The sequence below is a fragment of the Hyperolius riggenbachi genome, chromosome 12 (assembly GCF_040937935.1).
Source record: "Hyperolius riggenbachi isolate aHypRig1 chromosome 12, aHypRig1.pri, whole genome shotgun sequence".
Lineage (NCBI taxonomy): Eukaryota > Metazoa > Chordata > Amphibia > Anura > Hyperoliidae > Hyperolius > Hyperolius riggenbachi.
Window position 1 is genome coordinate 76,566,437 of NC_090657.1, and position 15,736 is coordinate 76,582,172.

Here is a 15,736-nt window from a genome sequence, read left to right on the forward strand (position 1 = left end):
CTTACCTATCTGGCATGAGGGAACATCCAGCACTCCACCAAGTAGGTCTCCAAGTGGGCTGTTCTCATCCAGCTGCTGTAGGAAGAGAGGTAGATCATGTTCAATAACGAAGTCTATTTTACTGCTTACCGCACACACAGGAGCTACAGACAACTATACTAGCCACAAATATAGGTTTTAGTGCTAGCTTCTGTAAAGATTACTTTTAAGGATTAAATACTTAGGGCGATTTCTGCCTTTTTTCAAGCGCAGACGATTCTTCAAAATCGCCAACAAAACGCTTGTACAATGAATCTCTATGAGAAGGTTCATATTCGTGTGTTTCGTCTGTGCCTGTACCATTTTTGGGGCGATTTTGCTCTAATGGAAGGTACAGGAAGAGCACTAAATGCCCACAAAATCGCTTTATGCGTTTCACGTTTTTAAGAATAAATACATTGTATTTATTCTTTTCTGAAATAGCTCTGCAAAAGCGCTTCCAAAATTGCTTTGTACAAAATCGTAGCGCGCAGTGTAGCGCCAGGAGGGGGGTGGGGGAACGCTAAAAAAGGGGAAATTTTTTTTTCAAAAAAAATCGCTGCCGTCAACAATTTCGATTTTAGGTGTGAACAAACCCTTAAAGCTCATGCAAGAAGAATCTAAAGCAGGTGGCGCTCATACTTTCTTCTGCTGGCATTACGGCACTGGATTGACCAAATAAAGTGTGCCAGAATTCACAAAATACATATTTTCTTGTGCTAAAACATTTTTTTAGCATGTGGCTTCATTAGAGCAGGGGTGTCAAACTCAATCACATAAGGGGCCAAAATCTAAAACCTAGTCGAAGATTTAACATTTAATAAACAGTCTCAAGTGAAGTGGCGCAACTATAACAAACATAGGAGACCAGCTCCTCCCCCTTCTGCAAAGTAGCGCAGTGGAGCAGTTTCCAGACAATCAGCATTGTTTAATAAAAAAACAACAATGGCAGCCTCCATATACCGCTCACTACAATCCCTTTTAAAATTAGTTCTGTCCTTTTAACATGGAATGATTTATAAAGAAGCATTTTGGTTATACAGAGGTGATCATTACATTTATTGTCTACTGTGATCTCCCTAAATTCCTGATTAGAGATTTCTCTCGAATGTAGTAACTGATAGGGCTCAAACCCACTAGCAGTGTTTTTTGCCAGCATTTTGAAAACACTCTCCCATTCACTTGAATAGGAATCGCGGTAAAATAGTTACAAAATTGCTGCACTTTTTCACAATCGTGGTAAAATAGTCTGCCCTGATTTTTCGGCTATTTTTACTGCGATTCTCCTTCAAGGTAATAGGGGAGCGTTTTCAAAACACAAGAGGCTGGCAAAAAAAACGCTGCTAATGGGTTTGAGGCCATACTCTGTAGCACTGAACCATGTACCGCTGACACTTATGCTAGCCACAAACATAGGCGTACTCACAGGCTGTTCAGGCTCCGGTTCTGGCGGGTTAAATACCTCTTCCACATAATTGGAAGGAAACCACAATTGCTTTTTGCCCCCGTAGTCTCCTCGCCACCTACAAGACAAAAGGTAAACAAAGAGTAGCATAACATACAGGGCCGGATTTACCATAAGGCACTGTAGGCACTTGCCTACAGGCGCCTGAGGATGGAAAGGTGGCTCATTCTCCTCCCCCAGTGCCTCCCTCCATCCTTATGTAGAGTCCCGAGCAGAGCATAAATTAGAGGTTACACACCCGGGTCTCGGCATTCCACTGACAAGATCTCCCTTCAGTCGGGGGCACCTCTAGCTACTTAGCATTAGGTGGCCAGAGGTACCCTCAGTATTTTAGAGACACCTGTAGCTACCTATGACAGACAAAGGAAGCAAGGGAGACGTGACAGCTGGGGCAGCCAGCACACTTGACGCGCTGTTCGGTGGGGGTTTGTAGGTTCATGGAGGGTGAAGACATCCATGCCTATTGGCTCCTGTGATGTAAATCCGGGCCTGAAAACATATCTCTCTATTCAAAGCAGTACATCTGCTATTCAGCAGTCTTGTCAGAGAATATTTTACGATATACAGACGGTTTGGGTCCTATATATAAAGAACTGCTGATCACCTAACCGATCAGCAATTCTTTCTATGCCACTGGGATCCGGTATGCTAGTTGTGTGGCTGTCCTGGCTTCAGTAGTATCTGAATCACACACCTGAAATAAGCATGCAATAAGTGTGCTCAGTCTTTAGTCGGAGCACCTAATCTGCTTTCCCATTCTGGGTCTGGCTTATGCCTGGTACACACCATGCAATTCCCCATTAGATTGACGTGTCAAATCGATAATTTCTGACAGGTCCGATTTGATTTCCATCCGTTTTTCTTATTGAGTTTGTATAGAAGTGATTGGAAAAAAAATCAATCAGAAAAACAAATAATCTGATTGGACCTGTCAGAAATTATTGTTTCGTCCCGTCTGACAGAAAATTGCTTGGCGTGTACCAGGCATTATAGCATTGGAGGCAGAGGATCAGCAAGACAGCCAGACAAAAAAAAAAGTCAGCCTCCATTACCACTCACTACAATCACTTTTAAAATCAGTTCCGCTATTTTAAGATGGAATGATTTATAAAGGAGCATTTTGGTTCTATACAGAGGTGATCACTACAGTGATTGGCTACTGTGATCTCCCCTAAAATCCTGATCAGAAACTCCATTCACTGAATGGAGCAACTGATACTCAGCGGTGACCGTTACTTTGCAGAGATGAGGCCCAGTGCACACCAAAAACCTTTAGCAGATCCTCAAAACGCTAGAGGTTTTTGAAGCAGATTTCAGAGCAATTCTAGGCATGTGTAGCGAGGTTTTCTAAACATGCCTAGCGTTTTCTGGAGCGTTTTTGTGTAGCAGATTACAAATATTGTTACAGTAAAGCTGTTACTGAACAGCTACTGTAACAAAAACGCCTGGAAAACCGCTCTGATCTGGCGTTTTTCAGAGCGGTTTGCGCTTTTCCTATACTTTACATTGAGGCAGAAACGCAACTGTAAACCGCAAAAGTGCTGTAGGACCCACGTTGGCGGTTTGCTAAAAACCTCAAACCGCTGCTGTGCACCAGCCCATTGAGATACATTAGGCAATAGTTCTCACCAGCGGAAGCGGTTTGCGGAACGCTTCAAAAACCGCTCGGTGTGCACCAGGCCTCATAGTGGTATGCGGTCCACTGGCTTGCACTGCAGCTGAGTTGAGGATAGAAGTTTCACTCAGACACCACTACCTTCTATTACACACTATAGAATTCTCACTATGTGTGAACAATAAAGAGGCGGTTTCACTGATCAATGTGAAAATAGCAAACGACTGGGTCTCAAACTGGATTTATGCAATTATAGCTGCATCAGTGTTTTACTTCAGCTAACATCTGGAAATATGCCTGAAGAAGAGGACTAGATCCCAGAAAGCTTGCATAATTTAACTTTATCAGTTAGCCATTAAAAGGAATTACTTTTACAAGACTGATTTTTTTCTACCTACATAATATGCAATTATAGCTTAATTTATTAGTAGCACAGCCATTAGACAAGCACGACGTTTCGGCACGCAGGCAGGTCGGGACCCAGTCGTTTGTTATTTTCACATTGGATTTTGACACCTGTTGCTGGGATCCGGGTGTTGGCTGGTTGACTCCCTGGTTGAGAAAGATTTGTGGTCTGAGCGAATGGACAAATTTTTTTTTTTTTTGATTGGCCGAATAGTGTGGGCGTAGTTTACCTATCTGAAGCCTAGCAATTCGAGAGAGTGCCATCCACCCAATCACCTTAGTGGAATTTCTCTATGAGGTTTCCTGCTGGGTCCTCTAAACGAGACTGAAAACGCTAACTTGCACACGTGTGCATTTTTTTTTTAGAATTCTGATTAGATTTTCTGAAAGAATATTGAAGATAAAAAGGTCATATACATGGAACGATAGCCAGTATTTCAACTGATAGTTTCAGCATGTTCAATCTGCTTCCAATCAAGATAGAAAACAATTTTGAGCTGGGAACGATGGTCGGCAGTTGGTAGATTTTAGAACTTAAAAAACTGCTGAGATTATATAGTAAGTTTATAGTAAAATCAGCTACCAAGAAACCTGGAACAATTGTCCAGAGCATCCAATCATAATGCTTGTTCCAGTCCACAGCTGAAATCTGATTGGCTGCCCTGGGCAACTGTTCTAATTTTTAGAGTATCCGTCTTAAAAACCAGCCTCTGTAGGTGTTCGATATTGTGGTGAGCTTACCATCCACCATCCTGCTTCTCCACATTCTGGATAATGGAGTTCTTGGTAAAAGTCAGTTCATCCTCTCGCTGGGCTTTATAATCAAACAGGGCCTTGACACAGCACTGGGGAGACACAGGAGAACAATCCAGGAGAGAGAAGGATATAAAGGGAGGGAAAAACACAGGATCAGTCTCGAGAGGACAGAGGGACAACAAACGGACATATGACTTCTGCACAACTGCCAGCAGCTAATACCTTGAATGCAGGCATGGGGTTGGGTTCCACGTAGAGGCCAGGATTCCTCCCTTCATATAGTGCTCCGTAATCTGGCTCCTACAACAAATGCACCGCAATGTCAATCATCCTATTATACTTACAAGTATAACATCGCAGTCTAGCAAACAATTACTCTCCGAGCAAAGACTGAATCAGGAGTAATGCTCAATTTACTACCCAGCTCCTCTCAAGGAGGATTCAGAAGAAACCCAACTGAGAATTAGATAAACAGCTGTGCCCGCTACCTTTAAAGGACAACTGAAGTGAGAGGTATATGGAGACTGCCATATTTATTTCCTTTTACGCAATACCAGTTGCCTGGCTGTCCTGCTGATCCTCTGCCCCTAATACTTTTTGTCATATTCCCTGAACAAGCATGAAGCAGATCAGGGGTTTCTGACAACATTAGCTGCATGCTTGTTCCTGGTGTTATTTAGACACTACTACGACCAAATAGATCAGCAGGGCTGCCAGGCAACTGGTATTGTTTAACTATTTGACATTCCTGGACGTGAAACTCCCGTCCAGGAAGCCATGTGCGCTCCTGCGCGTTCCCGCGGCCGATCGCGCGCTCCCGGCCCGTGGTTTGTTAGCCAGCGAATCAGTGAATCGGGCAACGGTGCCCGATCACTGATTCCTCTCCCCCGCAGAAAAAGCGACAGCTTCTCTCGGAAGTTACGCTTTTTCTGCTTCCTATGTTGCCCTACGTCGCTCTAAGCGTACGTATTACGCTTAGAGTGACGTCACTGTAAACAAACTCATGGCTGCCATCTTGTGGCCAAAAAGTAAACTACAGCTAAATGTTAAATAAAAATACACATATTTACAAAAAAAATACAATTTAAATCCCACCCTCCCAAAAATACCGACATAAAATGTTTAATTAAAAAAAAAAAAAAACATTACAATAAAAAAAAGCACAAATATTTACCTAAGGGTCTAAACTTTTCAAATATCTACCGTATGTAAATATTTTAATTTTTTTTAATTATAAGCTTGTAAATAGTGATGAATGCAAAACGGTAAAAATGCACTTTTATTTCCAAATAAAATATTGTCGCCATACATTATGATAGGGACATAATTTAAACGGTGTAATAACCGGGACAAATGGGCATATACAATACGTGAGTTTTAATTATGGAACATGTATTATTTTAAAACTATAATTGCCGAAAAGTGAGAAATGATGATTTTTTTCCGTTTTTTTTCTTATTCTTCCTTTTAAAGTACATTTACAGTAAAGTGGCTCTTAGTAAAATGTACCCCCCAAAGAAAGCCTAATTGGTGGCGGAAAAAACAAGAGACATAGATCAGTTCATTGTGATAAGTAGTAATAAAGTTATAGGCTAATGAATGGGAGGTGAACATAGCTCTGATGCATAAAGTGAAAAACGACTGAATGCAAACTGGTTAAAGAGATAAAAATGGCAGCCTCCATATTTTTCTCACTTCAGTTGTCCTACAACCCACCTGATGTCACAAGAAACTATGGCCTGTCCATGCCCCATCCCTCCTCCCGCTGCTTGGTTGATTACTGCTGTGCCCTGTCACAGTTTTGAAAATGGGGATGGATCTGAGCTCCTCAGAACCTGGTTATATGTAGAAAAGGTTTACAAGTTTCAGGCAGCTATATAGGAGCGTTTATTTTGATTAAGGTGGTCAGGGATACCGGAGTCCTTAACGTACCACTAAACGGAGTGGTATATGGAGGCGGTCATGTTCATTTCCTTTTAAATAATACCAGTTGCCTGGCAGCCCTGCTGATCCATTTGGCTGCAGTAGCATCTGAATCACACACCAGAAACAAGCATGCAGCTAATTCAGTCAGAGCACCTGATCTGCATGTTTTTTTCAGAGTTTGTGGCTAAAAGTATTAGAAGCAGAGGATTAGCCAGGTAATCTGCATTGCTTAAAAGGAAATAAATATGTTAGACTCCACCTCCCACTCAGCTCAGGTGTGCTTTAAGCTATACACTGTAGTACTTCATATGCCGTTCCATAAACACGGCATAGGCACTAGCCTTGGATGTTCACGAATCTGCTTGTTGCACTTCTGATCATGAACTTTGCATTTGAATGTTTTTCTGTTTTTGTTAATTATGTATTTTGGCTGCACATGCACTTTGACTAATCTATGTACTGTGATCAGTGACACTTTAAAGAGTAACTGTCGGGCATAAAATAAAAAAATCAATTCTTTATTTTTATCTGGTAAACAAGTATAAAGGATGCTAACCAGGCAATCCAAAAGTTAAAATCACAATTACTTTTCTAGTTAATAAATAATCATTCCCCAGTTTACCTGACTCATATTTGGTACACACAAAATCTGGCACACAAAAAGGAAGTTGCAGGGCATGCTGGGTTGTCATTTTTTGCTTTTCTATTTCCCCTCAGACTTAACTAACGCAGCCTGATTGGCTAAAGCCTCTTTCCCTCCTGTTTTCCCCTCCCACACCTCTGTTCCTCTCAGATTGGCCAATATTTCTCATGCTGAGACAATGCACTTTTATAGTGAAGGGCGGGCAAATCAGGCAGAGGACACCAAGGGAGGAAATGACATCCGAATTGGCTTCAAAATATTTACACTTAAAATGGGAAATGCTAAGAAGTATTTTCTATTTTTTCTTACTGTAGAAAAATCACTAAAATCAAAACGTGGAGAGTGCAATACATATGTTATGTAAGTAAAGCAAGTATTTATCTACTTCTATATGTGGGTTTTTTTCTGAGCTAGTATGGCTGACAGCTCCTCTTTAAACATGGGTTTAGCACTGGCTCTAATTTTGAGCCTCTAAGTGATTCAATTTAGGATATTTATTAGGTTGCCATTTTGCCTCATCATCATATGGTTTTAGACGCTTTTATTAATTCATTTCGAATTGTAGAAGGATAAGACGTTGATTTATTAAATGTACAGTTGTGGAATGGTGCGGTTATAGGGTACAATCTAGTTCTTGGACATGAAGTTTTGAAAATAGATGCTTATCAATCAGCTTTTCAGGGTCTACAGACCACTGGTTGATTTGACTGAACTGTTCTCAGTCAGCAGGGTATTAATCTGTGGACGGTCAACTTCAGATGTCTGAATCCCCAAGCTTCGGTACTTACAGCAGTGCCAATCTTGTCCAGGGTCTCCTCGTTGATGGGGTACCTCAGCTTCATCTTGCGATATAGAGGATGCTTCTCATAATAACTGATCAGGTCCACCAAGCTGTCAAACTCTGAGCTCCCCAGCACAACGCTCTGGCCTTCTTGCTGGACTCGGCAATGCTTAATCTTTCCCTCAGCTCTGAAGGGGAGAGAAAAGGAAGATGATACAAGAGTGAGTAAAGGCCTAAGAATCTGCTCCATAGAAAATAGAGATAAGCAAAGTGGATGGATGTGAGAGTGGATCTCCATAGGTTCTCACCTGAAGGAAATTGCATAGGAGTTAGGCTCACTTCTTTTGCGAACCAGGAAAGCTCCATCCCGAGGTACCCTCACCAGCATGTGCTCCGCTTGTTGTCTTGTGAGGCTGGCATGGTACCACCTGCAAAGTGAAAGTTTACCAGTTTCAAAGTTATATACATCCAGTCAAAAATGGGTTTATATTTAGCATGCTTAATTAAATTGAACCCGAGGCGAACTTTGACCAAAAAAAACCAGTTCCTTAACAATGTAAAGGGAAGCCTCTGGGTCCTCCAGAGGCTTCCCGTTTTCTCCTCACCATTAACCATGACCCTCCTGATGATCACGGTCGCACTTCTCTTGATGAAAGAGCGAGTATGGCTACCCCTGCAAAGTAGCATGAAGCCGCTCCAGCTTACTGCGCAGGTGCAGCTGTACTCGAAGGCACAGTTCGGCCGAGCTTGTGCATGAAGAGGAATACAGACGCAATCAGAAAACCAACAAGCTGTTGTTGGATTCTCTTTCGGGGGTCCACGCGAAGCACTGGCAAGGGCCAGAAGGATGTGGGAAGCCTCTGCAGGTTCCAAAAGCTTCCCTCTACCTAGGTAAGGATCTTTTCTTGTAGCAGGTTTCGCCTCGCCTTCACTCTGATGTTAGAGATGTTTGTCTAACAAAACCGCACCCACTTCCTCCATGACACATTAGCCATTACTTACTCTTTACTCTCATGTGCATTGGTCTGGGGAACTGGCTCAGTCAACCTCATCTCAAACTCATTGCATCGTAAAGGCATCTGCTGATAATGTGTGATTAGTGCATAGAGACTCTCAAACACGAGGTTGTCTGTAAGGAAGAACTTGGGGCTATTAGCCTCCTGCCTGGAGTGTATCCGACAATGCTGGACCTTTCCATTCCTCCTGGAAGATAAACAGGGAATAAAATGTCAAACACACAATCTGATGCTGAACTTTAGGCACGTTACTTTTCAAACATGGCTATGATCTCCATGAAAAAGAACATAATTGCTCCTAGAATGGACATGTTTTGCATGATGCACTGTAAAGTCCAGCACTGGTATTATTTGGCAGTGGTAGTCCTCTCAGTCAAGAGACTACTAACATCTGCTCTTCAACATGCCCTTTTGTAGGCTTGTATAGCTGAACAGCGAGTACGAAAATTAACACATCTCATTCACTAGCCTACATCACAGGACCAATATTTGCAAAATGTATCCAAAGCCAATGATTGGCCTGATACTTTGTGGTACCAGGGCCAAAGAAGGAAATGGAGGCGGAGTCTAAGTGTTTCTGCAAAGGTGTAAAAGCTAACATCTTTGCTTCCTCTTTCTGATACAAGGACCACCCTCCAGAAAAGGTGTTGATGTGGCCACACTTGTTATGAGACAGGTGTGGTCATGAAATTGGCTCCTAAATGAGATGTAGAAGCTCTGCTGTCACTGAGACAGCAAAGTGAGTGGGTGCATCTATGGAACAGTTGCGCAAGCGGCACGAGTGTCCGGCGGTGAATAGTTGGAATCTACATCCTGTCAGAGCCACGCAGCCACCAGCAGGATATGGCAGCATTTTGTGGGAGGAGAGGTGCGCAATCGCCCCAGGCCCCACGCTAAAGGGGGCCCTGCACTGCAAGGGGAGCCGCCAGGGTACAAGTTGCCCATGCTTGGGGCCTCTCCACACTGGACTGCCTTGTGCTGCATGGCCCCTGACTTCTGTATCTTGTCCCCCTACTTGCTCGGTCTGCCCATGGCCTCGTCTGCCATAACTTGCACAGCCCTGATCCAGCGTCAATCCTCGCTGCTAACGCGTCCCATCACCATAGTCACTTCCAGCCGGTGACTGTCATGATGTCACAGGTGCCAGCGGAAGAAACCATAGTGATCGTAGCTTTCCGGAAAGCAGGAGAGCGGCAAGGTTCGTAGGTTGATCAGGCCCATGTGAGTTATGACAGAAGGGGGCCAAGATGATGCAATTGCTGGTACAAAGAGGAACATAGGGGACACAAGGGGAACATGAGGTTGCACGAGGGGGACAGGAGGTGGCACAGGGGTAATCGAGGGGACACAAGGAGACAAGAGACACACAGGGAGTACAGGAGGTGGCATGAGGGGAACAAGAGATGGCACAGGAGTGAGAGAAGGGACACAGGGAGACAAGAGACACACAGGGTGGACAAGCACCCCTTGCTTTTGTGGTCCGAAAAAACACTGTTGATATAAAACTTGCATTTGACCTCTTACACTAAAGCCCAATCTACACGATACGATTCGATTACGATTCTATTTATGATCCGATTAAATCCAACATGTCCAATCGGGATTCCATTCGATTCAATTCGATTTGCCATTGCAAAACAATAGCAAAACGAATTGAATCGAATCCTGATCGGACATGACTGATTTAATCGGATCGTACCTAGAATCGTAATCGAATCGTATAAAAAAATCGTATGGTGTAGATTGGGCTTTACAAACTGTTTTTAAACAATGATAAGGTGTACTGAAATTAGAGGAGGACAAGCCCGTGAGTGTGGTGGTACGGTATATCGCCTACACTTATGGCTCTAGGCCCCGCATAGGACACCTCTGCGTATTCCAACTGCATCAGTATGGAAGCGGTTAATATGGACTTTCATGAAAGAAAGAAAAAACTCCTCCCCCTCCTACAAATATTTGCATAAAAAAAGCCCTTTACCTTTTAACCCCTTCACCAATCTAGCATCCTCCATTGAAAATTCAGCGGTCACGTAATTTGGAGGAGGGTTAGGGGTCTGGACAATACATCATTGCAGTCTAACCTCCCCAAATGCCTTGTGGCAGGGCACATGCTGTTACTCCTCCTCTACTCCCCATATATCTAAGGGATAAGGGTGTGGCTAGTTGTTAGTAGGGGCTGCACATTGTTACTGCTGAGGTGAATGGTGAAGAGAACTGTAGAGAGCTGAAGAGCATATTTGCATTACATAACTATACGATTAATAAATCAGTTACCAAAAAGACAGAGTGTAATCTCCCACGAAGGTCTCACTCTCCCGTACCAGGAAAGAACCATCCGGAGCACCTGTCTCAATGCAGTAGTCAGTCAGGAGGCGTTCTGCAATGTGCCGCCCGTCCCGACCAGCGCCAAGCTTCCCATGGAACCATTTCTCCGTAGAGTGCAACTCGGAGCTGTTACTGGTCTACAGGGAGAAGCAGGAAAAAATAGTTCATGAATACAAATACAACCAGATCAGTTCCACAGCCGCCGCACGTTTTCTACAACCTCATAACTACACCAGGCATATTACCAGCAAAATCCCAAGCATGGAAATATCCCATTGCTTAGCTAAAGAATACCAATCTTGGTTATTATTTCACCCACTGATGGTGAGAAATTGGGAGGTCTAATCGTGGGCCTATTGGATTGACAGCCAGATATCCATCTAGTGCTGTGCTTTAAAAAAAAAAAGCCTTTATTGCTGACTCTTGTCATATGACATTAATCCGCCAACACTGAGGTGAGCATGTGGTATCTTATGTGTGTAACCAATTAAGACAACATTCACCTACAGGGAGTGCTTTTGTTTTCCCTATCCGTTTTTTTCCTCTCTCATTCAAGACCCATGCACAGCACAGGTGGCGCAAAGAAGTGCAGCACAAACGTACCAGTTGTCTAGTTTTTCGGCAGACCCTAGGTTCTCAACAGGTGATACACATACCCTTGGGGATACTTTGGTCCCTTTCAGGGGGTACAAGCTGTAATGTAGAGAGACACTGCTGTAGACAATCCATGAGCATCTGGAGACACTCAGCTTCCTGTGCTGGGTTTAGTGTATAGCACAGCCCTTCATTACTGGGGCAGGAAAAGACAAATGCACCACAGAAGTGAATAACCTGGCTTAGGACATATTGGCTAAAAGTCTACTTTAATCATGCAGCCGCAATCACGCCCACCACCTTCACTAGACTATGTGCAGTACAAAAGTATCTGACATGTGTAAGCACACAAACATTACAGACAGCACATTACCGGGTGCAATCAGGACACTCCGCAAGGAAGCTAGGGGGAGCCAAAGAATTTTCACATTATATATAACTTGTATATTTGGTGCACACAAATAATACACTGTAGCTCCATGATGAACAGTAAGGCTGGGTTCACACTTCACTAAAAAAAGTTCCATTAAACAGAACTAAACTGAACCAATAGGATCTGCTCACATTACTCTGTTTGGAATGTATCTGTATGGTCGGTATGAGCAGATGCAAGTTCGAGTCATGCACCATTAATCTGGATCAGTGTCCGTTCTCACTAGGTGAATTGCTGTGTACATTTCGAAAAATGTACTCACCCGTGCAGTGGACCCGAGTATTGATACTAGCCGTGGAGGAAAGTGAATGTGATGGGGACAGGTATACTGAGCGGGAGGCAAAATGGAATGCAAAACACGGATGACAAACTGAGGCCCAATGTAACAAACTGATCAGTTTTTACAGGACCAACCGGGTCAGTTTTAAGTTTTTCTACAGGGCTGTGGAGTCAGTACAAAAATCCTCCAACTCAAGACTCCCGAGTTATGAAACTAACGACCGACCCTTGCAGGGCTATGGAATAAAAAAAAAAAAATCATGCAACCCAAACTCCGACTCATCAGTTTATGTAAGACTTTATGGGCTATATGCAATTAACCTTTTCACCTGAGTTATCTCTTAGGAGATAATTTTCATCTCTTTAAACTAACTTTTCAGCATTTTACAATTGAAAATGTACCCAAAAGTTGGTGAAAAAGTACTATTAAATTTATTTTGAGTATCTTCTTGCTTGTTTTTGGCTTAAAACGCTTTTTATGACAAATTGTGAAAATATTACCTGAGGGAAAACTGAGGAGAAAAAGTGAATTGCATATGGGCCCAGGTATCCAAAAATTGCTCTGACGTCCGACTCCAGTCTTGGTTTTCCATCCATCGTATGGGAATCCAGCTTAACACATTTAAAGCAAAAAAACATTTCAGCAGCCCAAGTTTGCTTAACATACCTCCTTCTGCTCCTCTTCATCCTCATTGGCTTGTCCTCCAGTAGTCTCCTCTGAGTAGTAGATCTTGCTGCTGGTCAGTACAAAGAAGTGAGGATACCACTCCTGTCAAAAAAGCAACAGAGTTAAGTGTGCAGTTATTTCTATTGATCAATTTTACAATTTCTCACAGTTATTCCACTACCCCTTCCCAATCCCGAATACAGACTTTTATTTCACACAAAACGGAACTGAGCACTGGTATGGACCTCCTGGCAATACTTTTTTTTTTTTTATTAATATTAAATGGAGTGTGCCATGGGGGTGAGGGGGGAATGGGGGGTCAGTGTCACTACTTACCAGGTGCTGTTCCTGACCCCAGCATGTATGGAATGCATCATCATCTCCACAGAAAGACCGCAGCTGTGCCCAATTTTCAACTTCCCAGCTAAGTGCTGCGTGACTGCCGCAATGCATGCTGGGAGGTGTAGTCTGTTGATGTGAGTACAGAAGTGTTCTCATATCTACAGACTACATCGCCCAACATGCATTGTGGTGGGTGCATAGGCTTCACTTAGCCAGGAAGTTTTCCATGCAAAAAATATGGGACGGGGGCCAGAAAAGCAGCACCCCATTATTACTATACACCCCATAAGTAGATAGTGATGCCCCCCCCCCCCTTCCCATGGCTCATTCCATTACGAACCTCTCTTAGGCCCCATTCAAACTGGGAATCACAAAGATCTAGCTAGAGTTTTGCAAAGCGATTTTCCACTTTATTGGAAAGAGACTTTGTAGAGATTGCGTTTTGCGATCCTGTAACATTAAATTGCTTTTGCTACAAATTCGCAGAAAAGCACTGCATGTACTGTGTTTTCAATTTCCGCAAATCACTGGTGATCGCTGCAGTGAGATCACTGCCATACACTTCACATTACAGTAGTGTTTTTCAAAATGCTTGCGATCACCAGCGATTGAAAACCCTTTGGAAATCACTAGGAAAGCTCCAGTGTGCATGGGCCCTTATTGCCAGGTGCTCAGTTGACTTGCACTGTGCATTGATACTTTAAGATACATATAATGAAACATACGTGATTGATAGGATCCTGCAGGTACAAGATTCCATTCTTGATGGAGTTGCTGATGTCATTCTCTGAATACACAATGGCCGCTGGGATCTCTTCATAGGGGCTGCCTTCTGCAAGCTTCTTATGCTGTAGGCAAGACAGGATTAGTGGGATTAGTATCTGCAGCTAGAGGGCAGATGAAGTAAATACATAAAAGGTTGCCCATACACTTATCGATTTTCTTAATTCATTCCCTGTGATCAAATCTGCCAGAGATTGATGCCCCAACATGCCCCTCTGTTTGATCATTTTGATTGATTTCGGATGAAAATCGATTGAAATTACAATCGTACCGAATGGAGGATCTCACTTAATGGGGTAATGCTGCGGTTCAATAGATATTTCATGCTGAAATCTATTGAATCTATGTGTAGTGTGCAGGAGAATTGAATCCCTCTCTGATCCCATTCTAATCTGAGGGGGATTGATTTTATGGCCACAATGGTGGCCATCTATTAATGTATCAGTACCTTAAAGAGGCACTGTAGTGACATATAGTAGAATGCAGCTCGGTGGCGTAGTGGTGGTAAGCACTCTGGCCCTGCAGTGCTGGGTCCCTGGTTCGAATCCCAGCCAGGTCAACATCTGCAAGGAGTTTGTATGTTCTTCCTGTGTCTGCATGGATTTCCTCTGGGAACTCCGGTTTCCTCTCACATCCCAAAAACATACAGATAAGTTTATTGGCTTCCCCCTAAATTGGCCCTAAACTATGATACATACACTACAGGATACATACATAGACATAGAACTATGGTAGGGACTAGATTGAGAGCCCCTCTGAGGTACAATTAGTGTCAAGACCATATACTCTGTACAGCGTTGTGTAATATGTCAGCGCTATATAAATAAATAATAAATAATGCAGAAAAGTACTCAGGATACCCACTCTTGGTCATTTTCCTGGTTTCAGGATCAGAAACACTTTCTACATCTATATATCGCTGTATTGGTATGCTCAAAGCTTATCAGCTGGATCCAGTGCCAGGAAGGGTATACTGACATTGTGCCTCCTCCTGGGCAGTGTGTGGAACAGTCCCGCAAGGAGGGGTGTCTGGGATGGTGATAGACCAGGCCACTGTACAATGGTAGCAGGACAGGTTATGTATACTACTTTTTATTAATACATCATAGGGGATGCAGCGATATTTTTTCCAGAAATGTGGAAAATCAATTTGTATACAAAGTGGGCACATTTGAAACTTAAGTATAATGTTGGCAAGAAGCACCCCATGTAAGATGCCAATGCAATGTAGACTGAAAGAAGTCAGAATATCCCAGAGGTGTGGCTAAGGAGATGTGGGCCCTGATGCAAGTTTTACAATGGGCCCCCCAAGCACTCTATACATAATTGATACGGCGCACCAAAACCTGCCAATGGAAACTACAGTGTCAGAGGTGCAAGAGGGGATGGGAAACAGCTTGTTAATGATTACAACCATCCACAGCATCTATAGAAGTGATTATTATGAGCACAGGACCAATAGAGAGCTAATACTGCAGTTGAGGGAGGGACCCTTGGGGCCCCCCCTGGCCCAAGAGCCCCGATGCGATCGCAGTCTCTACACCCCCTATTGCCACGCCCTGAACAACACTGTAGTGTTTTGTCAAATGGAATTGGGGTGTACATTTAAAAGATGCACTCTGATTTGGGTGCTGGATCATGCCGCAGAAGAAAGTAGAATATCTGTAATGCTAGTGATATTCTACAAT

The 15,736-nt window shown here is 43.2% G+C and overlaps 1 protein-coding gene across 2 annotated transcripts in view; it reads right to left on the reverse strand.

Moving 5' to 3' along the window:
* Positions 1-15,736, reverse strand: part of PLCG1 (phospholipase C gamma 1) — a 158,121-nt gene that overhangs the window by 34,102 nt on the left and 108,283 nt on the right. For both annotated transcript variants that reach the window (XM_068263881.1, XM_068263882.1), the window contains exons 14-23: positions 13,991-14,113; positions 12,924-13,025; positions 10,900-11,087; positions 8,612-8,812; positions 7,918-8,037; positions 7,617-7,797; positions 4,482-4,559; positions 4,245-4,348; positions 1,445-1,541; positions 6-75 (exon numbers count right to left, since the gene is read on the reverse strand). In XM_068263881.1, coding sequence (XP_068119982.1) covers positions 6-75; positions 1,445-1,541; positions 4,245-4,348; positions 4,482-4,559; positions 7,617-7,797; positions 7,918-8,037; positions 8,612-8,812; positions 10,900-11,087; positions 12,924-13,025; positions 13,991-14,113 — 1,264 coding nt within the window. The remainder of the gene's footprint in view (positions 1-5; positions 76-1,444; positions 1,542-4,244; positions 4,349-4,481; positions 4,560-7,616; positions 7,798-7,917; positions 8,038-8,611; positions 8,813-10,899; positions 11,088-12,923; positions 13,026-13,990; positions 14,114-15,736) is intronic.